At 39.1% G+C, this 25,753-nt stretch overlaps 1 protein-coding gene across 2 annotated transcripts in view; it reads right to left on the bottom strand.

The window, feature by feature from the left end:
* The window catches only part of SLCO5A1 (solute carrier organic anion transporter family member 5A1), a 115,995-nt gene that overhangs the window by 50,984 nt on the left and 39,258 nt on the right, over positions 1-25,753 (bottom strand). Inside the window, exons 2-4 of one of the 2 annotated variants that reach the window (XM_024739016.1) lie at positions 21,437-21,569; positions 16,360-16,577; positions 3,185-3,349 (exon numbers count right to left, since the gene is read on the bottom strand). In XM_024739016.1, the coding sequence (XP_024594784.1) occupies positions 3,185-3,349; positions 16,360-16,577; positions 21,437-21,569 (516 nt within the window). The remainder of the gene's footprint in view (positions 1-3,184; positions 3,350-16,359; positions 16,578-21,436; positions 21,570-25,753) is intronic. The other variant, XM_024739014.1, reaches the window with a different exon arrangement.

A 25,753-nucleotide genomic window follows, 5' to 3' on the forward strand; every position in this document is an offset into this window, starting at 1 on the left:
CCGCCCAGCCCACCTCCCACCTGCTTGCCTTTAGAGCCCTCTCATGTCTGTCCGAGGAAAGCTTTTCTGGGGCGGGGGTTGCTGGCTGGAGCCAGAACAAGCCTCAGCCTTCCCTGCTCTTTGCCTTTGTTCAAGTTGGTCCTGCACAGAGAGCAAACACCTTTCCTCCAGACTCCAAACGGTCCAATTCTACTTCTCCTTAAAAGCCTGGTTAAAAGCCATTTCCACCATGACACGCAGTTCAACACCGCCACGCCGCCGGCCAAAATAATCTCTGTAGCGCACAGCTTCCATTCATTTTTTTTTTTTTTTTTTTTTTTTTTTTTTTTTTTTTAACCGCTCCGCGGCATGTGGGATCCTCCCGGACCGGGGCACGAACCCGTGTCCCCTGCATCGGCAGGCGGCCTCTCAACCACTGCGCCACCAGGGAAGCCCCCATTCATTTATTTAAACAGCTTTTTCTAAACTAATTTTGTAAGCTGTCTCTCTCCTCTTAGATCTGTAAGCACCTTAAGGTCCAGGTTTGAGCCTTTCTATCTGCCCCGCCCCGTGTCCACCTGCCTACATACACACACACACAAACACACACACAACACTCAACACACACAAAACACACACACAACACACACAAACACACACACCACACAGGCAACACACAACACACACACGACACACACACAACACACACACACAGCACAGCACCATGCCCGGAGTCGGTATTCAATGGCTATGAGAGAGGGCGAGTGAGCAAAGGCCCATCTTTGATACATGTACGGAGCTTCATCTCTACCATATAACACAACACAAGCAAACTGCTATGGAGGGTCAGGTAATTTCTTTAAATGAAGAAAGAACTTTAACTCGAAAACTTTGTCAGAGGATAAATTTAAACTATTTTTAAATTCATCTTCAGGTACACTTCTTAATTCTCCATGTCACTTACGTGCATGGAACGGGGTTTAAATACAAAAGATTAAATAAGTCCTTAAAAAATACAAATCTCTGCTTAGAGAGTAAGAAGGATGCAACTGATACAAATTCAAACAATCGAGGTAAGTTTTAAAAAGAAGTGTCATCCCTGTTTAATTTTACCGTAATATGAGAGGCCACCCTCTACTCTTAATCAGTCTGAGTATCCCTTGACTATTATTATTTGTTATCTGTCTGGAAAGGAAGGAAAAAGTACGTGAGCTGGAAATGAAAGGCCTTTTATCAAAACACCGAAGACTACCAAACATTGTATAAATTGCATTGGCAATGATCAAAAACAAAAAAAGCTGCTGATGACAAAACCAGAATGGCATTGGCACTGTGTGATACTGCTTCTTTTTAACCCGGATGTTGGAACGTGGGATGAACAAATTCCGTGATTTAGTTTTATTCAATTGTTTACCCTCTTCACCAAGGAGGCCACACTCAGTGACCACCGCCTTGAGCACTTCACTGTGGAACTCTGCATCCAAAGACCCCAGGTCCACAGAAAGTTGTCTATCTAGCCTCTGCCTCAACCAGTAATTAAGAGATGGCCTCAGTCAATATGGGTTCAATATGCATCAATTCCTACCCAGCTCAGCACTGGACCACAGCCTGGTAACTCTCGAGGTCCAAATGGTGCATCTGGAGGGAAATGGGATGATCCAGAAGGATCTCCTCCCTAGCCTGGCTGGAACAGGGACACACAGGCTGGACTGATATGTGTCCTGAAGAACACTATTCATGAGAAAGAATGCCTTAAAGAAATCAGATTTCATGGTCAAATAAATTTGGGAGAGACTGTACTTTGAACTTTCCTTTGGGAGTTTCACAATGCGCATTGGTATATTAAGGGTTATGAAAAGTCCAGCAGCAAAGGACTCTGTAATATTTTGTTTAACTCAGCAAGCCCCTAATTTATTTGACTATGAACCTTCTTTCCAGTAACACCTCTAATATTGAAACTTAGTGTGGGAAATACTGAGACCACATTTGACAGTTACATGGCTTCAGATCTAACAACCAAGACAACTCGTGGTTTCCCTGTCCAAGAATTGTTGCTCAACAAAGGTTAGTGTAAGAATTAAACAAATAGGATGTTCAGGATTCCTGACAACCAAATTATAATGTAATTAATTAATTACATTATTAATTAATAATTAATGTAATTATAATCTGTAAATTTTACCTTAATATAAGCAAAACATATATTATTTAAAACCAACAGAAAAAAACAGATTTATAGGTGACAATTAAAATGTCCATAGCAGTATACTCTTTATAAAAAGATTTGGTATCATGGACCCACAACCCAGTATGTATGTATTTTTATGGGCAAAATGAAATAGAGAACAAAATGATTACCCAAATAGTTCGACTTCTCTTTCTATACAATAATATAATTTTGTCCGCTAACTTTCAGATAATCCAAGCTTGCTGGGTTTGAATGTGGAAGTGAAGGAGAAAAGTGGGAGCCGGCCATTGCAAAAGCTCTTGTAATTCTCCACTTAACCGCTTAAATATACTTTATTAATAAATTGAGCCTTAGGTAGATACAGTCATTTGACCATCTTTGAAATCACTAAGGAAACATCGAGGATATTACATGATATAATACACTGAAAATCCCAATATCTGAGAATTCATGTTCCCACATTTCTGAGCACCCAATTTACTATGGAAAAAAAAAGATTTGAGCACAAAGTATTATGGGTCTATGTATCAACATAAAACATCATCGAAAACAAAATTCATAGATTGCCTTTCTAACTTCAAGCACCTCCAGTAATGCAGTTAAAACCTGTTCACATTTATGAATGGAAAATCCATGAAAATGATCTATATTTCAGACCATCAATTTTAAAAAATTTAACACTTTCAGACTCATGTCAGACCATGAAAAGACTTATTCAGATTTAAGTCTGCCCGTTTCATTCTTTTGAACTGAGAACCGTAAAAACACAAATATGCAAAGTTCTCCCTTTTCCAAAACACAGTTGATGAAAATGTTACACTTTAGTACAATCTGAATCGAAGAGAAAACATTCAAAGACTTCCTCCTCCTAAAATCTGAGGTGGGGGAAGCTTGCTGTTCATGAACTTGAATTTAACACCTTGATGTTTAGAACGAACTTTCTCTTTACTCATTGCATTTTAGTTTAGTGGTCAAAAATGATCATGGTTTCAAGGAGCTCTAACGGCAGTGCCTTACCAGTGTAGATGCTGGCATTGGAAGCTGGAATACCAAACTGTGACTCGATGAACTTGGGAATGAAGGTAATGAAAGCAGTTACAATGGCACTCTCAGCTGTGTATGACAAACTCACAAAAAGGAATGTCATGTTGCTTAAGATCCTGCCAGCTGCTCTTGGTAGGTCTATAAAATGACAAAAATGACAAATGAATGTTATAAACAAGGGATGGAGAAGAAAAGAAAATTGAATTGCTTTTGAAATGAACTGGAAATAGCCATTCAGCAATATAGGAAAACTTGATGACTGATTAGAACTCATCCCCTTTATTAAATAGATTTGGGGTTTTTTTTAGTTTTTCAACTAGGACAAGGAAATTTAATAAAGAATCTAAAAACATACCCATACACAAATATCCTTATAAGAAATACCCCAAACCTATGACTCCTGTTTCAAAAACTGCTTAAAATAAACGATTTGCATTTTTTATTGACTGAAATAATGGTATTCTTTGTTAAGACCCTGAAGTCTACTAAATGTATAAAGTACATGCAATATAGTCCTAAATTATAGTTTCCACTTCACCCAACTAACACTTCCCTGAGTAGGCGCACTTCTGAGATGCCAGCTCTCTGGCCTGACACCCACAGCAGAGGAATTGGTACATGATATGGGACATCTGTTCTTCCAGCCTCATTATGAAACAGGAAATAATACAGCTAAAAAGGCATAAGGGATAAGGCCACCAGGTCAGACACTCCCAGGGACTTTGGTTTGGGGAACAAACAGAAATGATCTCCAAAGGAGCCAGACAGCCCAGAGGTACGGGCTCCGTACCTATCCAGCCCCCTCTCAAGGAAGAGAGAAAAGTCCCATTTTTGAATCTAGGCATTTATTCCACAGAACTTGCCATATATATGCTTCAAGATGTATGTGCATTTTCATTACAGCATTATTTATAAGAGCAAAAATTTAGGGGGAAAAGATAGATGTTCATCAGTGGGAAACGTTTACATAAATTATGGCACAGCCTTGTAATGAAATACTATGTAGTAGTTAAAAATGAAATGGAGCTTTATGTACTAGCATGAAAGGAACTCCGAGAAATATTTTTGTTAATGAATAAAGCAAGCTGCTGCAGAAATGTACATAGACCTGTGTGCATAAATATAGATATAATATTTAGGTAAAAAACAAGCTAAAACAATGGATTTATATGGTAGAAGGTATACACTTCAATATATATAATGCCAAGAAATGCTGTGAATGGGAGTAAGATTGGGAAAGAGAAATAAAAAGATTCCTGCGTATATACTTTTGTATAGTTTGCATTTTGTAATGTGAATTAACTCACGTGTGTGATCTTTACATATCTTCATGGAAAAGGTAAGCTGCGTCACTTTTGACATGTACGGTCTCTCAGTTATCAGAACAGTTACGCCCTTATGCTACAACAGGGTCTTTCTTATCTCTGTGCTATTAACTGTATTCCCCACAAGTCCGATCGGCAAATGTCAAGCTCATCCATTGAGTGTCGAGATTAATCCCCTCCTGGAGGAAGCTGTCACAGCCCCTCCAGACAGACGGAAGTGTTCCTTCTCTGTGCTCCCACCACACGCTGTTCCTGTCCATCTACGCTCATCAGTTCTTTTGTAGCTGCACATGTTTTCCCATCTGCTTCTTTCAAGAGAATGTAAATGCCATGAAGGCAGGACCTTGGTACATCTTTGTATGCCCAGCTCCTGGCACAGATCTGACATTCAGTGGGCACTCAAAAAATATTCCTGGAATGTATTTATTTATTAACATTTTTAAATTTGTACTAAAACAATATCCATATACTTATGTATGAAGTCTGTTCCAAGGATGCCTGATTTTCTCCTGGGGAGAGAGTTAGGTATTAAGGAAGCATATGTCATAAAATTCAGGGTAGTCCATGTGGTGGTGGACTTACCAAAACCACAGAAAAATGTGAAGGACCAAATAGATCATCTTTTTTAAAGTGGGGCTCTTTAAAGCTAAGGAATCCTAAAGGGATGTAGATAAGATTATAAACTAAAAATCCCATTGAAAGAAAAACTTAAATGTGAACAAAAGAACAAGGAAGAGATATACAATACTGGCTTTATGCAGCCTATCTGGGAGAGAAATAGTTTGTATACTTGAATTTTTCAGATAATTGGGCCATTGCCTTTTTAAGCGATAGAGCTTTGAATATTTCCTATGTTTTAACTGATATTACTGGAAATCCATAGCATAATTTGACATGTTCTTCAAGATTCAAACTCATAATTATGAATAATATCTATATGCTAATTTGTTTTAGCATACATATATATTTTTTATACAGCAGGTTCTCATTAGTCATCAATTTTATACACATCAGTGTATACATGTCAATCCCAATCTCCCAATTCATCACACCACCACCACCTCCCCCCGCCACTTTCCCCCCTTGGTGTCCATACATTTGTTCTCTACACCTATGTCTCAATTTATGCCCTGCAAACCAGTTCATCTGTACGATTTTTCTAGGTTCCACATATATGAGTTAATATACGATATTTGTTTTTCTCTTTCTGATTTACTTCACTCTGTATGACAGTCTCTAGATCCATCCACATCTCAACAAATGACCCAATTTTGTTGCTTTTTATGGCTGAGTAATATTCCATGGTATATATGTACCACATCTTCTTTATCCATTCGTCTGTCAACAGGCATTTAGGTTGCTTCCATGACCTGGCTATTGTAAAGAGTGCTGCAATTGGGGTGCAGCACTCTTTACATTGGGGTGCATGTGTCTTTTTGAATTATGGTTTTCTTATGGTATAAGCCCAGTGGTGGGATTGCTGGATCATACGGTAATTCTATTTTTAGTTTTTTAAGGAACCTCCGTATTGTTCTCCATAGTGGCTGTATCAATTTACATGCTCACCAACAGTGCAAGAGGGTTCCCTTTTCCCCACACCCTCTCCAGTATTTGTTGTTTGTAGATTTTCTGATGATGCCCATTCTAACTGGTGTGAGGTGATACCTCATTGTAGTTTTCATTTGCATTTCTCTAATAATTAGTGATGTTCGGCAGATTTTCATGTGCTTCTTGGCCATCTGTATGTCTTCTTTGGAGAAATGTCTATTTAGGTCTTCTGCCCATTTTTCGATTGGGTTGTTTGCTTTTTTAATATTGAGCTGCATGAGCTGTTTATATATTTTGGAGATTAATCCTTTGTAACATCCCTGGGATAAGGGTCATGATGTATGATCCTTTTATTGTGTATATCCTTTTAATGTGTTGTTGGATTCTGTTTGCTAGTACACTTATCCGTTCTTCTTCCTAAGTTATTCTGCTACTGATTCCTTCCAGTGTAGTTTTCATTTCAGTTATTGTATTGTTCATCTGTTTGTTTGTTCTTTAATTCTTCTAGGTCTTTGTTAAACATTTCTTACATCTTCTCGATCTTTGCCTCCATTCTTTTTCTGAGTCCTGGATCATCTTCACTATCATTATTCTGAATTCTTTTTCTGGAAGGTTGCCTATCTCCACTTTTTTTAGTTGTTTTTCTGGGGTTTTATCTTGTTCCTTCATCTGGTACATAGCCCTCTGCCTTTTCATCTTGTCTATCTTTCTGTGAATGTGGTTTTTGTTCCACCGGCTGCAGGATTGTAGTCCTTCTTGCTTCTGCTCTTTTTGGTTTCCATTTATTTTTTAACTTTCCATTTATTTTCTGATATTTTTCTGGTTGCAAGAAAATTCCTTCCCCGCGATATGTTGTTTGTATTTGTTTTTACCTGCTGATATCTTATTTCCACATCCACTTTAAGTTCTTCTACAGAGCCCTTTTAAAGTAGACATAAGCTTTCAATCTTGTTTTGTCATCCATTTTAAAATTTTTTTAATTTATCTTAAATTTTTAAATTTATTTTTGGCCATGTTGGGTCTTCGTTGCTGCATGCAGGCTTTCTCTAGTTGTGGCGAGCAGAGGCTACTCTTCCGTGTGGTGCGCGGGCTTCTCACTGTGGTGGCTTCTCTAGTTGTAGAGCACGGGCTCTATGGGCGCGGGCTTCAGTAGTTGCATCACGCAGGCTCAGTAGTTGTGGTACACGGGCTGAGTTGCTCCGTGGCATGTGGGGTCTTCCCAGACCAGGGATTGAACCCATGTCCCCTGCACTGGCAGGCAGATTCTTAACCACTGCGCCACCAGGGAAGTCCCAGTCATCCATTTTTAAAAAATAAATTAGCAATTAATAAAATTAACTTTTCTGTTCATATATGGTTCTATGGATTTGGGGAGGCGGTGGTTACTTTTAATTTTTTTTTTTTAATTCTTATTGGAGTATAGCATGTTTTTAATTTAAACTGAGAGTGGGATGAGGGGTAGTGTTTGGTTTATTATTATACAAAGCAGATGAATTATTATTACTATAAAGTTGTTGACTAGATTTTATTACCTGGAAACTTACCTTTATAGCCAGGTATAAATTATAAACATTAAGTACCAACCAAACATACTGACCCATATTAATACTTTTTATAATTTTCCTGACACAGATATTTTTGGAAATAATATCTCTTCTTGTGGGGAAAAAAAAAAGGATTTATCTGAAGTCTAGTGCCCATTCAGTTTATTTTCCTTATGTTTAAATTAGAATAAACACCTTTTTAAAAATAATTTTTTGAGGTGAAGTTCACATAACATAAATTTAACTATTTTAAAGTCAACAATTCTGTGACATTTAGTACATTCACAATGGTATGCAATCACCACCTCTGTCCAGTTTCAAAATATACTTTTTTATTATAAAAAAATTTAATCATTTATGTTCAGGGATGATGTTGGAATTCACCTTTATTTTATTTTTTATATTTTTAAATACTTTCTAAATTTTCAACCATGAACATGCATTGCTTTTATATTCTACCCCCCCCAAAAAAAAAACTTCAAATTTAAAAGGATGCAGCAATATGTCATCCTCCTAGAGAAGTCTTCCCTGATTCAGGCCACTAACTTAGGAATTCCTTCTTCCTTTTTCTTCAACTTCCTCAGAAGGTATATACCTCCATTTTAAGACTTACATTTTATTATGCCTATTTTCCTTTCTAGCTCCCTTTGAGGCAAGGACTGTAACTTTTCATATATGTATCCTGAATTCTTCATCCTGTAGTAGTTGCTTAATAAAGATATTTGTGAAAGAGGAAAAGAAGCAAAGAAAGAGAAATTTTCTTAAGATAGACATTGCCAGCCATCTATCTCAATAATTAGAATGATACTTGGGAACCAGTCTAGTCCTTTCCTGAAAGTCTTAGGTAATGCCAATTTCTTAAATCAAAGTAAAATTTGAGGGAAATATCAACAGAACAAGCAAAGAAAGGTGGCTTAAGTGAACTAAGTCAAACCAGGCACAGAATTCCCATTGGGCAAAAATGGAAGCACCAGAGTGGGGGGTCATTGTTATGTAGAATGTGGAGATCTTTATAAAATAACATGAGGCCAGAATGCAGGGCTGAACCTCAGCCTCAGCCTCAAGGGCTTGGGAAAGGCCCTCCAGAGGATGGGGAGAGGGAAAGCGGTGGAAAGAAAGGCAGTGGGAGCTCCAAATAACGATTATTGTGGAATCGGGCCAGGTAAGAGTGTACCTCTGGCTGTAATACAGAAGCTTCTTTTTTCCCACCAGCTTTATATTAATCACTTTTTCCCTGTATTTTATAATGTTTTGACATCTTAAAAAGCTTGCTGGCTGGAGAAAGACTGGACTACCAGTGCTTAGATATAGCAAGGGCTCAGCTGGGAGCACATCTTTTATACAGAAACCAACCAATCCTGAGTTTTTATGATCAGCCACCTTGTTATCTAACTCTCACACGCCAAGCCAGTATTTTCCCTGCCCTAAGCCACCCAGACAACTAGAACGCAGCCCTACAGCCCAGAGTCGGCTGGAATCACTCAGACTAGCCAGTGGTAAGCTGTTTACTCCATCCCGCCTTGTCTTTCCCGTGGAAACCCCAATAAGGGCTCTGGCCTTGGCTTTCCCCTCACTCCTGTCTTTTGTTTCCTGACCAGAACCTGGTGCTTCCCTTGTGGCCCCATATGGCATGGTGTGCCCCCTTCTCTTGGGAAATGTGAGTAATAAATTCTTCTTTCAATGGCATTGACCTCTCCATACCATCACTCAGTCACCTCCATAAATTAAAATCCTGGAATCACTTTATTTAACGTCTCTCCACGAAGTTTCCTTTACCTCTAATCTTTTAGTTCTTATTATTTATATACTTTTAAGCCTTCAGATGCACCAAAAAGCTGGTGGAAACATACCATCACCATGCAGTGAAAACCTCAATAACCTCCTTTATGGCCTGTAAATCTTGCACCCTCCTGTATATTTCATGGACATGTAGCAGATACAACTTTACCATGCCTATTACAAAGGAGCATCAAACTATTTTTAGTCATGTCTTCCTGTAAAAGCAAAACCAAAGTTGCTCTTCATATGTAACATGGACAACACAGGACCCCAAGTGTCCCCATTTCCTGCCCATTTTCTTTGGAACTAATGATGTCCCTGGGTTCCCCCATCACAAGTCCCCATTAAAGTATTCCAGTTTCTTCCCCCACCCCACAGCATACTGACAAATGGCATTCCCTGTTTGCCAATAAAAGAGCAGAAGGAACTGGATGACCCTGGCACACCACAGTCACCTCTGGGTGAGCACACAGAGTTCCTGAACCACTTACCTGCCGACAGTGGACAGAAACGGCGGCCACTGGGGCCCAGAATACATTATTAGTGGTTACTGGCCACAGTACAATCCTGCTTGTTTAAATCTAATGAGTATTTATATATATTTCTAAGTAGATACTACTCTGATGAGTAGTAGTCCCACAGTTAATTTGCACTGAGTATTTGAAAAGTGTTTTCTTTTTTAGCAATTCTTTGCCATGCCTGTTACCATCTACATTTTGCCTCTTAAGCTGAAGGTACAACAAAATAAATGTAAAAGAGAAATGAAACAAAGAAATAGATATAGAGAAGATGAGATGAATGGATAAAGAAGATGTGGCATAGTTTTCGATGGAACATTACTCAGCCATGAAAAAGAATGAGATTCTGCCATTTGCAACAACATGGATGGACCTAGAGGGTATTATTCTTAGTAAAATAAGTCAGACGGAGAAAAGCAAATACTCTGTAATCACTTATATGTGGAATCTAAAAAGTAAAACAAAAAAATGCACATAGCAAAACAGAAACAGACTTGCAGATACAGAGAACAAACCACTGGTTACCAGTGGGAATAGGAAAGGGAGCAGGGGCAAAATAGGTATATGGGATTAAGCGATACAAACTACTGTGTATATAATAAATAAGCAACAAGGATATATTATGCAGCACAGGGAAATATAGCTATTATTTTGTAAAACTTTAAATGGAGTATAATCTATAAAGATATTGAATCACCATATTGCACACAGAAAACTAATGTAATATTGTAAATCAACTATATCAATACTTCAATTAAAGAAAGAAAAAGAAATTCATATTTCCTTGAAAAGAAAGAAATAGAGAAGATGTAAATAGAGCAGAACATCAAAGCCAGAGAAAAGAATTAAATATTTCTATGAGATTCTTCCTGGGCTTCAAATTTGACCCTCAGTTTCCTGGCCACCAAAGCAGAAAGTTGTATAATCATCACTAGCAGAAACATTCTAATTTCCTTGTGGAAAACAATGCTTTTCTTAACTACGTTCTAGAGCAGTGATTCTCACAGCGCTGTCCTTGGACCACCAGCATCAGTCTCACCTGGGAACTTGTTAAAATGCATGTTCTCAGGCCACACCTCAGGCTTCCTGAATCAGACACTCTGGGCTGGGGTCCAGCACTCTGGGTTTTCAGAAGCCCCCGTGGCGCTTCCTAGGTAGGCTAAGTGTGAGCACTCTGTTCTCAAGAAATAGGGTTTTACATAAAGGACACTGAGCAATGCTCTTATGGCAAATATGGGGAATTCAAGCAACAGCTTTCAATATAGGCTGCAAACCTAAAGCCAAAGTGCAACTCAACAAAAGAGCAAAGGCAAAACACAAGAGGCTAAGACGGCACGTCCCAGGCACGTGGCTTTTGGTGATCTCTCTTTGCTGAGTCAACTATTGCCTCTAACATAGTCCATGCTATACTGGCTTTTAAAACACCTAGCAAAGAGCCACATGCAATGGTTCTTTGTTCTTAGGCAACTCAAATTCAGAATTTATTCCCCCTGCCCCTCTATTCCTCTCTCCATCATCTGAGGTTGAAACCCTGAAACCGACTCTGGTACCTCCCTCCCCATCATTCCCATAGCAGTTGCCACATTCTATAAACACAACCTCTTCCTTCCCGCCTCACCATTCAATAATTCATTCTTCAAATATTTACTGAGTATCTACTAGATGGTGGGAATTTATCAGGGAACATGACAGACAAAAATTCCTTGCCTTCACGGAGCTTACTTTCTCATTACTGAGACTATAAATAAGGTAAGTAAAATACATAGTATACTACATAGTGATGAGTGCTAAGGAGAAAAATAAAGGAGAGAAAGAGATAAGCTTTGGAGAGGAAGGTAGAAATTTTTAAATATGGTGGCCAAGCAAGGCCTCATTGAAAAGGGACCATTTGAGAAATACCCTGAAGGAAGCGAGAGGATGTGGGAGAGAGCGTTCACCACACGGGACTGGCAAGTGCAAAGGCCCTGAGGTGAGAGTGTGCTGGCAGACTTGAGGACCAGTGATGAGTCCAATGTGGTTGAAGTAGAATGAACAAATGGGATTGCAAGAAGGATACGGGGGCAGGCAGGTAACCAGGGGTTAGACTGGGAGACCACAGAAGCTTTAAGCAGAGGAGTGGCATTTCAACAGGATCCTTCTGGCTGGAGAGTTGAAAGCAACTGAAAGGGGACAAGGAGGGAATTCCCTGGCGGTCCAGTGGTTAGGGCTCTGCATTTCCACTGCAGGGGGCATGGGTTAGATCCTGGTCAGGGAGCTAAGATCCCATCCTGGCGTGGCCAAAAAAAAAACCAATTTAGCACGCTACTGTCCTTTCCATCTGTACTAAGCAAAACCATCATCACCTCTCTCGGGCTCTGTCGGTAGCTTTCTAGCTGGGTGCCCTCCTTCCATTCCACTCCCTCCCCTCCCTAACCTATCTAACAGAGTGCTTGCCAAAGGCTGCTCAAACCTCCCCACTGCCCATTTGGGCCAAACTCAGTTAAGGTTGGAACTCTCTATGCACAATATGGTCCCACCTTACCCTCCCAACCTTACGTCCCAGGCTTCCACCATGCACATCCAACACACCAACCACAATACACTCGCTCAGCATTTTCAAATACATCACCCCAGTCTGACCTTCTTGCCTTTGCTCTCTCTGACTGGAATACCCACACCATCCCACCTCCACCTACTGACATTCTCCCAGTCTTCCAAGGTCCATCACAAATCCCACCTCCTCCGTGAAACCTTTCCTGATCCCTCAACTAGATGTTCCCTCGCCTGCCTCTGACTCTCACACCATCTTCCTTTTTGGCCATTAACATATTTCCATCTGTACTTGTCCTGTCTCCCTCAATGGACTATAAGCTCTCTGAGGGCAAACCATGGCTCACTCATCTTCCGATCTGCCACAGCTTGGAGTACAGCAGCTTCTACAGAGTGAATAGTCATTGAATTAAATGATGACATCACCCTCTAGTGATCAATACTCTATAACTTCCAATAGCCTCTTTAAATCAGTGCATCACCTCAGAGTAGCTATTTTACTTAGGATGATAAATATATTCTACTTGAACACAAACAAAAGTCTAGCAGAGAAAGTCTGTTGTACTTTATGTTAATTAATAATGCCAAGAAATGAAGGTTAAAAGTGGACACAAAAATAAACATCTTCTTACGATTAACTGCTACCAAAAGCTTTCTATTTAGGAAAATGTCCAGGTAAAGTCAGAAGACTTTTAAAATGCTGGACCTCAAACCTCAGGAAAATTGATCCCCTTAAATATTTTAGCTGTTTATTTTTATGGGTAAGATGTTGCAGCAATCGATGCTATTCTCTTTGTGGGATGGTGATGCAGACACACTAAAAATTCTACTTTCTCCTTTGTGGTGTTTTAAAAGTCTTATTCCTGCATAATTTGTAATAAGAATCTAGAAACACTGAGTCAGATTTTCCCAAGGTCTGTCATTAAAATGTGGAGGCAGAGGGTAGAAAGTGTAGTGTATTTCCTTCTTGCGATCTCTGCAATAAAACTTCTCAAGGAGCACCATTCTGTATGGCCTAAATCATTTTTGTTTTTAGGAACTAAAAAAATACTAACTTGGCCACCTTTCCACCTTCTCTTTGAAGAAGCTAATATTGATGTACAGATTTCAAATATAAAATAAAGACTAAAAGGAGCCTTACTCCAAAAAAACAGGACAGGGAGAAAGAAGATCTGCGAATCAAACTCAGATTTAACTCAAAATGAAATCTTAGCAGCCACTCTTTCATTCAAGACCTAAAGAATGAATCTCAGCTTTGGAATACAAATTGTGTCAGTGATGGAATGACTCCCAGAGATTTAACTGATCTTTTTGAAAATCAGATTAAATATTAGACTGCCATTTCCTATAGGTGAAGGTATTAGAAACCAAATTTGCAAGATACGTATGAATTAATTTTAAATATTGTATTTGAACATTATTCCAATGTCATCAATATCACTGGAATAATTTTCAGCAAAACATTTTCACTTTATATTCCCATTTGAACAGGATTCCTTTCTAACAAAAGAAAGTGTCTCTGGAAGTTCCAGGTCTACATACAATTAGAGAATCCAGTGCAAGAAGAAGTAATAAAATAAACCAGCTCTGCGTCCTAATCAGGAAGGTTCACTGCCGCAGTAAGATCCGTCATCATAGTTAAGGCATAGAGTGAAAAAGCTGAGAATTTATCAGAAATACTGACAAGAAAACCAGAATGAAAATGGATTTTATAAACCAACTACCCATCACTGTCAAAAGACTCCTCTTATTCTTTCCTCTAAAAGAAAATATCCTGAACCATCAAATTGAACATAGAAAAGATGAAGAACAAACCTTAGCAGTACAAGAAGACATCCAGTAAAACAGTACATAGGTTCAATTCTGAAAAATAATTTTCAAATCCCATGATGGCTTTTACCACTTTTGAACCTGCCTGCCTAAGTGAGCCTTCCCCCAAAAGCAGGAGTTGAGTTAAGGATTCAAGGCCAAACAGTTCATTTGGGAGATTCAGGAAACACTGGATGGGAGTGTGGACGTGATGCACAGGAAGAAAGGGTGGCTTACAAAGGATGTAGAAACATAACTCAGGATTGTCTCACCCATGAGGGGATGGAGCTGGGATGCTGATCAACCACTGGTTAAGATGGCTTTAGGGGTGGGAGGCCAGGGTGTTAATTCTTTGGCACTTGAAGTGTGCAGGAGTCAAGCACTTTCCCAGACTACAGAGAAGACCTTCAGGCAAAAGAAGACCCACAGGCCTTCAGGAGGTCCTCCACCTTGACAACGGGAAGGTCCCACAGTACAGATGGGGCACTGAAATCATCGTCTACACTGGCTCCTCCAAGGACTTCATTCCCATCAATGGTTGTGTCCGCTGTTGGTATTTCATATCAGTCTTCGCTCTCCCTTTTCTCTACTATCCAACAGAGCATATATTCCACATTCGAGCCATCTACCTCTAAGCTATAAAATATACCATTTTAGCTTAGCCTTTATTTCCCCCCTTGAGTCTACTTTATATTCTCTGTAAAGTAAAACTCTTAGTCTGTTCGTATGCTGTGAATTTTTTAACTTCAACTTTGCTCTCAACTGGGTTGTTTAAAAAAAAACAAGTCACTCCCTTGGTAGTATTATGGTCCATCATGCATCCACGAAAAATGATGGACTGGTCCACAGGGTAAGAGCTACCATCCAGAGAATCTTTTATACCATCCAGAGAATCTTTTATGTTATGAGAGCAGAAGAGGTTATTTTGGCAGTTCCAAAAGCACACATTGTCCCAAAATAATGAGGAGGGAGCGGGAAAGGCAAATCTAAAACTTAACTGGGAAGAAGCATTTCCAATGAAATGTCACTTCACTGCTTTGAACAAATGTAGTCTTTAAAAATAGTCCAATCTAACCATTCTTAGGCTGCAGGGACAGTTCCATAATATATTAGTAACTTCCTTCTAGGCCTGAAAGGTTCCTCTTCGACTTTACTGTGTACATAGTCAAAGTGAGATGATAATATGCCTAGGTAAATTTACCCTAAAACAACCTTAACTGATGTAAGCACTTGATAAATATTATGCTTCATAAGTTAGAAAAATCAATCCAGAGAATTCAAGAAATAGGCAGGAACTAATGGGAATGTAGTGTTATAGGTTTCTTGGAATAAAGGGATTTATTGTCATTCAACAGAGGTATTGAATATGGAACAAAAATGGCTTAGTTAAGATTAAGTTGTTTAGATTTGAGATTGCCTAATCTGGCTCTAATAAAGTCATTATTTTTAAGAGAGATAAGAATGAAAAAACAGACCAGTACACATCACTGAAACCCTCTGGACGTTTTTATGCTGGGTTTGGAGACCCATCCCCTGGTTGCCCTTCTCCATGGCCTCTTTCAAGCTTTGACAGAGCCACTGTTGAACAAGATCCTTTCCTAGGGGTAAGTTTTATATTTATGTAAGGATCAGGACACACTATCAAACCCACGGTTCCCTGAGACAAACCATCCATTGTATAATGCAATAATTATTTTAAAAATCAGACATCTCTAATTACAGTATGAAGTCTTCACCTTTAGATTCTAAATCAGTGCTTCTCAAGCTATCTGTGACGAAGGACTATTTTTTAATTATTATTTCTAGTCTATTGTTACTGATACTTTTGCAAGATACGTTAAAGATGAATTATTAGAAAATGAAAATTTTAAAACATACAAAATTTAAGCCCAATTTATTATTGTTATTAGATTCGATAGACACATAATTACTCTATCAAAAATTTTTTTTAAGCTTCTCAGCATTTACTCTCAATTTCAGCCCACATTCTGTCACAGACCAGTAACTGCTGGTGGGCAGCAGAGGCCGGGGACCAGACTTTGAGTAGCACTGATCTGAAGTGCCATGCACGTACTTATTCAAAAGATATACCTTACCTCTGGCATCCTTTCCAAATCCTATAGAAGAAACTTTTTTGTCCACTTCTTCACAATCGTTTGTTTTCTCCTTCATAACGTCATCGTCACCAGCAACATCAGCAGAGTATTTTTTCTTTCTCTTTTTCTTGTGTCGAGGAGGAAGCTTTTTTGGAAAAGTAAACATTGGGAATATCACAAGAAACATTGCAATGGCACAAAGGAGGAATCCACTCCACCTAAAAAATTGGGAAATGTGAATAGCATTTATGGCTTTGGTATTATGAGTGCGAACAAATTAGCAAAGTAGAAGTTTGTGGTGATAAATTTCTCCAGAGAAAACTTTTTACCTTCATCAGGTGTACAGCAGTAAGAAGTTAGACAACTTAAGAACATATAGTACGGAATCCTCCCTTTCTGCGGTATAAATGAGAAATCTACCCAGTAATTATACTAGTATTATAATGACTATTACAATCAGTAGCCTGGCTAGAATTTCATTCAATTCAAGTATTTTTGAGCACATATATGTTAGTTCTGCTAATTAACATTGCTAGTCCTACTACAGTGTGAACCTTATAATAAATCAATAGCCCATAATTTTAAGAGAAGAACAATATAGAGTCTATAGCATGCTTTCTGGACCAATATGGACACTTTTTTCTTAGAAGAAAACCATTAATATCTGGTATGAAATGTATTTCAAATTGCTGATGGCATTCAAATATTTTTCTGCAAGCACTTAAGAATGTATCAACCCTCCTTAGCTGGCCTTCCCAAACTTAACCAAGTATGAGCAGAGCTGAAGACATTTACACTCAATCTTTGCCTTCAAGAATTTACAATCTGCCTGTAAGCGAGCTAAAGATATAAGAAATGATTCCAAGCAATTCCAAGAAATGCAAGAATGTACACAATTGTTAGATCATGTGGTATAGAAGATGAATGTTATAAAAATTCAGAAGGGAAATCAATGTGTCAGACACAAAATTACTCTATCAAAAATTTTTTTTAAGTTTCTCAACATTTACTCTCAATTTCAGCCCATATTCTGTCACAGACCAGTAACTGCTGGTGGGCAGCAGTGGCCGGGGACCACACTTTGAGCAGCACTGATCTGGAACTTGAGAAGTGGAACTTGAGCTGTGTAGAATCGAGATTCTGTCTTTAGACTCATCTGAGGTTGCCATGCCGAGGGAACTAGGAAGTAAATACAGAGTAGATCTCTCATTCTAGTCCTGTATTAGAACATGTGTTAAGGCCTTGGGCTTTCTTGCCTGCATAATTCCCCAAGGGCAATTTTTCAGTCCCCTTTCAACCTTTTCTTAGCAAATAGAGGTCCCTGGTCCTGCCTAACAGGGTCACTAACTTTGCAACTAGGATTCCTCAACTCCAAACTCTGTCCTCAAAGTTTCCAAGTTCATAAACGCTCAGATTCTGGCCTCTGTTATCAATACTTTCCCATCCGTTGTGATCAGAACACAAACAGCATTCTAAGAATTCATGTTGAATATAACGCAGTAAGAACACAGACCATCCAGTGTGCTATTTTCAAAGATACTTAACGTTATATCCAATTAAGATATTAAAGCAATCAGAAAAAGGTTTTATTTTTAGAAGACTGCTCAGGGCAGACTTCCAGCCATTTCAAGGATTCAGTATTTAATCACGAACCCAGTGCCTAACACAGGTTAGGTACTCAAAACATTTCCTAAATAAATAAATTGAATGAGATAGGTGTTTTAAAAACAGAGCCATCTGTCGGCAGGGACATAGCTATGATAATATCTGGCCCTTTTTGTACTTGGCTGCATACAAGGACTTTACTAACCCAGCCCTGCCATTATCTTTCTTGAATTTCTTTCTGCAACCTCTGCATTCAAGTCCCCTGAACCCCTTAGTTTCCTGGACCTCTCATGCTCTCTCCAGAGGAGGGCAGGCAGCAGACTATAAGGGACAATTCTTGAGTTGTGGCTTCAGACTGACCTGGGTTTTTATCCTGTCTTTCCCACTTACTAGCTCTAAGATCCTGGGGAAATTAGTTTGCTTTTCTGAACAGACTTTCTCATCTGAAAGGGAAGTAATAATAACTTTTTTTTGGGGGGGGTCATCAAAATTAATAAGACAATGTATAAGACCTAATAAAATGCCTGCCCCCAAAGCAACAATAAATTCATGGTAGCTAGTTTTGTTTTTTACATAGATCTGCACTCAGGGCTCCCACCTCCACCCAGAGCCACTGACTTAAAATTATATGCAAACATTAAAGATACACTCAGAGTACCCCAAAGGGAGAAAATAACAGAAGAAGGGAAAGAATTATAGTGAATAGACAAAAAGATTAAAAAAATGTTTAGGGACATTTCTAAGCAGAGCAAATCGGTCTCCAGTAACATCGAAGTTAACACATGATATAATGGTGGTGCTAAAGAGGACGCTGAGAAAGGCTAAGTAAGGCAAGGAAGTGTGCATTACATGTTGGAAAAAGATGCATCAGGAAGAGCTAAAATTGAAAAGCCAGGGCTCCTGACTCCCTTTCATGAACCATTACTCAGAGACTATTCATGAAGGGAGGACAGTTAAGTACATTGACTAAAACCTCCACCCTGGACTCAATTTCCTGACCAGCTCCCACTGACTCTGAGACTTTGGGCAAGGTGTTCAAGTCGCTGACCATCAATATGCTTATCTGCGAAATGGGCACACTCAGTGACTTAGTGACTACATGTGGTTGTTATAAGGCTTCAGTGAAAATGTTGGTAAAGCTCTTAGAATAATGCTTGATACATGGCACCCAATCAATATTAGCATTATTCACTCATTCCTGCCTTCGCTCTTCCAGCATATATTTCCCAAAAAACCTATCATTGCCACTAGGCACCATAGAATCTAACATTGTATCAAATAACTGTCTTTGTTCAAGGTAGAAGTCTGTTACAAACAGAGCTACTCAATAAAATTCATTTTCAAAGAGACTCCCTAGTATACACTTCTATACTGACAACTTTTATCATTTGTAGAATACTGAGCCATTAAAAGGAATAAAACTACTTGAGCATTGATTAAATTCAAAGGACTGAATAATAGGTAACACACATTATGTAGGAAGGACTGCTTAGAGCTCCACATACATAGACTCATTTATTCCTCACAACAACCCTATCAAGTAGGTACTGCAACTATTTCCATTTTATGGATTTAAAAAAGCCCCCGAGGCCCAGGGAAGTTAAGTAACTTCCCCAAGGTCACACAGTTACTAGGTGGCAGACTGGGATTTAAAACCAGGGGAGTGTGGCATCAGGGTCTGCACTCAATTGTTCTACTTTGCTACCAACTGGGTTGATGTCTACTAGAAAACTTTTAGAAAACAGCATAAAGCACTTGTAATCTTAAAGCTCCTGCTTCCTTGCCTTCTCCTTGCCCCTGAGCTGTCCTCCTTGCCTTCTCCTTCCAGACGTTCCCTTATTGCCATGCTCTTCTCATGGAAATCTATACAGAACACAGATTGTACATGGGATGTTCATAGATATATTTTAATAATCTAGTTTTCTGAGAACTTTTTAAAAAATCTTTACTCTGAATTATTTCAGAACTGCAAAGCAAACAGTAGAGGCCAAAAATTTCACTATTGATCAAGAACTTAAAATTCCTGTGTCATTCCCCTACTGCTGACAAGGGAACGCTCCCTTTTGCATGATTTGAAAATTCTACCAGGCTAGGCTCATCTAGGTCTTAGCACTTCCACCTTCAAAGAGTATTTACTTATAAAAATAACAAGTGTTCTATCATTTAATTAATATTTATTAACTGCTTAGAAAATAGTGTTAAACATTATTCTCACACAGCTCACGTTATGAGGTTATTAAATTATAATGAAACACAGAGAGAACACAAGTAGTCTAAGAAACTCTTTAGAAAGTAATTACTTGACACTAGTTTCTAATTAATGAAATTCTCTGTTCTAAAATGAAAATTTCTTATCAACGTATGCCTATTACCAATCCATGTTTAATGAATTGGAGATGCCGATACTTTGAGCGAGTGTTTGCAATCAAATTCCTTATGTTCAAGATGAGAATTGGGAAGAATTCAAATGCAGCCCTTGGAGACAGGGATAAGTAACCTATCATCCAAAATTGCAGTTCTCATTCTAAATCCTAAACTTACTTATTTAGCAAGACAATTAAAGGCTAGCAAGTGAGAGAGTGGCTACGTCTCCAGCACACCCAGGGGAAGGAACTATTATCGAGTGAAAAGATTCACTAAGAGTGGGACAGTGGAAACGCAGGGCTAGAGTCCTGGGCAGTGGAGAAGGACAAAGCAGAAACACAAATATAATAAGGAAGTGGCAGAAAATATTTTTTTAAAGGCACAGAAAAGAAAATGAAAGCTACGATTAAAGTACACAGGAAAGTTCCGACGTAGCTGCATTCCCCTTTTCCTTCACTCTGCTATGAAGAAACCAGCCATCCCAAACCTAAAGAATATGGATTAAACTGATGTTCCCAACTCCTCTGTGTTAGTTTCCTATTGCTGTGATAACAAATCACCACAGGCGGCATGGCTTAAGACAACACAAATGTATCATCTTAGAGTTCTGGAGGTCAGAAGTAAAAAATGGGTTGGCAGGACTGCATTCCTTCTGGAGGCTCTGGGGGCAAAGCTTCTGCAATCCACCTGCATTCCTTAGCTCATGGTCTCTTCCTCCATCTTTGAGGCATATCACTCCAACCTCTGCTCCAATCATCAAATCTCCCTCTCTTACTCTGACCCTCCTGCCTCTCTCTTTCCCTTATAAGGACCCTTGTAATTACACTGGACCCACTCGGATCATCCAGGATAATCTCCCCATCCCAAGAGCCTAAACTTATTCACATCAGCAAAATCCCTTCTGCCATGTGAAGGTAACACATTCATAGGTGCTGGGAATTAGGACAAGGATATCTTTGGGGATTATTATCCTGCCTGCCAACCCCTCCTAGGTGACGTTTAGCTATTTTTCATCTTCCCATTGGGGAAATTCTTATTTTAACTACAAGGGGACTATTACTCTATAACAATACCAAGTGAAAGGAAAGATTTAATAAACGATTCTTACCAGTTTCCAATGAAACGAGGGTCATCCTGATTAAGGTGAATGGGACTTCTGGGATCAACGTAAAAACCAATAAGAAGTCCACCTAATAAATATCCCACTGCAGGACCAAGTGCTCCCATGACATACATGATGGCTGAGAAGACAGAAGGGGAAATGTGAAATATAACATTGTGTCATTTGTTTCAGTAGTTGTCTAATTTCAGTCACACCATGCATATGTCACAGTTAAATCCAGTTAACAACTTCCAAAAACAGAGAACTTTAGAGATCCTGTCTATGTTGACATTTGGGTTTCAAACCATGTCCTTTATTTAACTGTTCCCTGTTGTCCTCTTAGAACATCAGAACTTCTTTGGTTACTTCTGAAAGTACAGACCTGGGCTAGTTATTAAGGCAGTCACTGGATAACCAAGAGAGGCTAACAGGTAGTCTCAAGATAAGAAAAGAGGAAGAAGTAGATGTCCCTCATCCCAGCTAGAAGATTCTAACGGGCTGAGGGAACTCGAGGCCAGTTTTGCCATGAAGCTGGATTCAGCACCCTCAAAGCACTAATATTTTCAAATCACCACTTGAGAATCAAAGAAGACCTCACAATGTGTTTGGTTTATTGTTAAATGAGGAATCTTACTTAAAGGTTAATAAATCTCCTTAAATGGCATGAGTGAGACAGTCCAAATGGAAAGCACTAACGCACAGCTGAATTTGAAAAAATTTTAAAGCACATGTCCAAAGGGAGAGGGTTGTTTACTGTCAGTAGATCAGAAAGGTTGTCATTCTGTCCAAAAAAATGTGGCCATCAAAATGGGCTTATAGGAAAAATGACAACAACAGATGCACTGTCATTTGTTTATATTGCTTTCACTGCTGTGATTGAAATTTATTTAATTTATTAAATAAATTTTAATTTAATTAATTAAATTATTAATTGTTATTTATTTTTAAAATAAATAACATATCGCCAATTTGTAAATTTTGAGGTAGAATAGGAAATTCCTTGAAAGTCATAGAAAAATCTAGCTGCACTCCAAACACATTTCCCCCTGTTGAAACTCAGTTATCTGGGGACAAATCAATAAACACTTTTAAGATACGCCTGTGTGAAAGGCATGATAAACTCAGGTGATACACGCTTCTCATTTCTGTTGCTTTCGTACATTTTAACCAAAGAATAAATAAGTGATTTGTCATATCCTTTAAATAGTACCTATTTACCAGAAAGCAAATTTGGACTAGTCAGAATCCCTTCGGCTGACTTTATCAGCTGCTCCTAAATAAACACTGAATAACCTTATACTTCCTGTAACTTATAACTACAGACAGTAATTTAACACCTGCTCACACTTTCCTCACCATTTCAAAAGAGAAAAGCACAGTGTTTATTTATCTTACAGAACCATATGATTGTAAGAAGACATTAGGTTCTTCGACTTCTCCATCTGTGTTTGGAAGTGAAGAACCGAGGCATGGCAGCAAGTAATTGGCATTCTTTTGGACGCATGCTTTTAATAAAATAAAATTTGAATTTTGATAAATATCTTGTTAACCTCTCTGTTTACAGCCTAAAACAGAACTCAAGAATAGAAAGTATTTCAGTTTCAGGTATTCCCATAAGCACATGAAGATAAAATAGATGTTTACACCTCCAGGCAAACCAGCGCCATTTACAACTCAAAATTGCAATGAGGCCAGAATGTGACACAAATCATCTCCCCAAAATTGTTCTTCTGGCGTGAAAGAGACTGTCTTACAAACACAGACGGAGGAAAAGGTATTTCCGCCATACTCTTTATGCCTGGGGCACTTGCATGCAGCAGCTGGAAGTGCCAAGAAGCCGTGTGCAGGATGTGTGCTGGCAGGACCACTCAATCAGCCAGTGAATGGAAAACCAATGATATAACGTGCACCAAGAAACCTTAACTGCTTTATGAACTATAGATCAAGCTTTTTAAAATTCACCTATACAATCAGAAAAATTCATTTTTATTATATAGCAAACAATGTTAGGTCCGATGGAATCACTCTCCTTAACAGAAATACATATATGTACATCTACATATGTATATCTATATAACTATACTACAGGTTATACTATATAATATAGTACAATAACTATGCTGAATACATAAATATATGTTTATATATTTATAAATACATATCATACATATATGTATATATAACTTACTACTATAGTCCCATTTAGTAAATAAATCACTCTAGCCACTGAGTGAACATTTGTTAATTCATTAACTAATGGCACTTATTCAGAGTTTTTTAGAGGAGCAAATTGTTAAAGCAAACCACTAACTCCCTCAGTCAAAAATTCCTAATCAGGACTTGAGGACATGGGGAGCGGGAAGGGTAAGCTGGGACGAAGTGAGAGAGTGGCATGGACATATATACACTACCAAATGTAAAACGGATGGCTAGTGGGAAGCAGTCGCATAGCACAGGGAGATCAGCTCGGTGCTTTGTGACCACCTAGAGGGGTGGGATAGGGTGGCCATTCACTTTATAACAAAGTGAATCAGCTATACATACGCATATATCCCCATATCTTCTTTTGAGATTAAATATGCCCTGCTCTTTACTTATACTTATCTCTTTGAATATTTATATTCGAATATTTATATTTTGTCTTTTGAAGTAGCTCTTCAACCTGGACAGCAGGAACTATATCATATATAATATTAGGTAGCAGTTAAAACACAGACTCCAACCTCCTGGGTTCAAATCCCTGCTTCAATTCTTCCTCATTATGTGATGTTAGCAAGTTGCTCAACCTCTCTGAGCCTCATCTCTAAAATTGAGATGGTAAAAGTACTTCCCCGTAGGGTTGTTACAGGCATTAAATGGGTTCATTCCTGTAAAGCGTGTGGACTGTTGGCACATGGTGAGGGCTACAGAAGACTATGCTCGTTTTGTTGTTATTATTATTTCATACTAGCTGATACACACAGTTTAGTGTTTGGGCATGGGAGGCATTCAGTAAATATTTATAGGTTGGTTACATATCTGTGTTAACCATGTCTTTCATTTTCTTTATTCTTATGCTTTGACATCTGAGGATTTGCAAAGCCTGGGACAGCCCCTCCCAAGGTTTAGCCAACCCCTAGAGATGGTGAGCAACTCAAAGTGAGAGTTCACTTTTCAAATGCAAACCAACCAAGATGGAGCCCACACCTCAAACACCTGTTTTGTTTAGCTCCACACTCCAGGCCACCATCCACCTGCCCTATTCATCCCAGAGCCGGTACCAGACAACTAGCGACAGACAGCACCTACACCCCAGGGCCCTCTGAAGTTATTCAGAAGAGCCAATCCTACACCTGATTACCCTGCCTCACTCATTCCTTCCTGGGGAAACTACAATAAAGGCTCTCGCTCACAGTTCCTCCCTCTCTACCTCCAACTGATCCTGTCACTGTGTGCCCCCCTTCTTGGCAACTGCGAGAAGCAAACTATCTTTTCAATGGTAATCATCTCCTAATCTACTGGCCTCACGAAACCTCAAATTTCCCCTTAATACACTGTATTTTAGAACAGTATCATGGCCAGAGAATGACTATGTCCCGTAATCCCTACCCTGTGCCTCTGGCTTCTCCTTTGTCTGGACCTGCTTCCCCCCTTTCTCACCAAGACATACAGTTTCCCCATTACTTGCTCATTAGTAACAGACTTAGATACAGAACCATCTGAAGTCGTCTCACTCTTCCTCTCTTCTCTTGCCGTCACTCCACTTCTCATCTACCAGCTCTGTCTTCACTTGACCCCTACCTAGCCTGTCTCCTGTAGTTTAGATATTATTCCTCTCCTGACTATGCCTTCGTTTCCTCTTGCCCAGTTGTATGTTGATGTCTTCCGGTAGCATCCCCTGTGGCTTGATTTGTCCCCAGGGTCTCTGCTTTTTATGTGCTGGCTGCATGGTCACTCCCTATTCCTTTTCTCCAGAACACGGTATTTACTGCTTGACCTATAGCTCTATGGTCCTCATGTGCTACACTCCCCATCCTTCAAAGCCCGGCTCCTTCATGAGGCCCCCTCTGACCTCTGGAGGCCACAGGAACGTCTCTCCTTGAATGTCACATCAAGTGTCATCTGTGCTGCCTACTGGAACAGGTGTGTTTTACTGCTGCACATCACCTCTTTATCTTTCCAAGTAGCTTGGATGCTCCTTGAGGGAGACAGCATGAACTACACATTTCTAAATCTCCTCGAAGACCTCAAACACAAAACTACTCACACAGGGAGGACTGATGTCAGTACAGCACAGGGAACATGACCCTGGAGTCAAACCGTCTCAGGGTAGACTCCCACTTC

This window comes from Neophocaena asiaeorientalis, unplaced genomic scaffold (genome assembly GCF_003031525.2).
Source record: "Neophocaena asiaeorientalis asiaeorientalis breed wild unplaced genomic scaffold, Neophocaena_asiaeorientalis_V1.1 scaffold299, whole genome shotgun sequence".
Classification (NCBI taxonomy): Eukaryota; Metazoa; Chordata; class Mammalia; order Artiodactyla; family Phocoenidae; genus Neophocaena; species Neophocaena asiaeorientalis.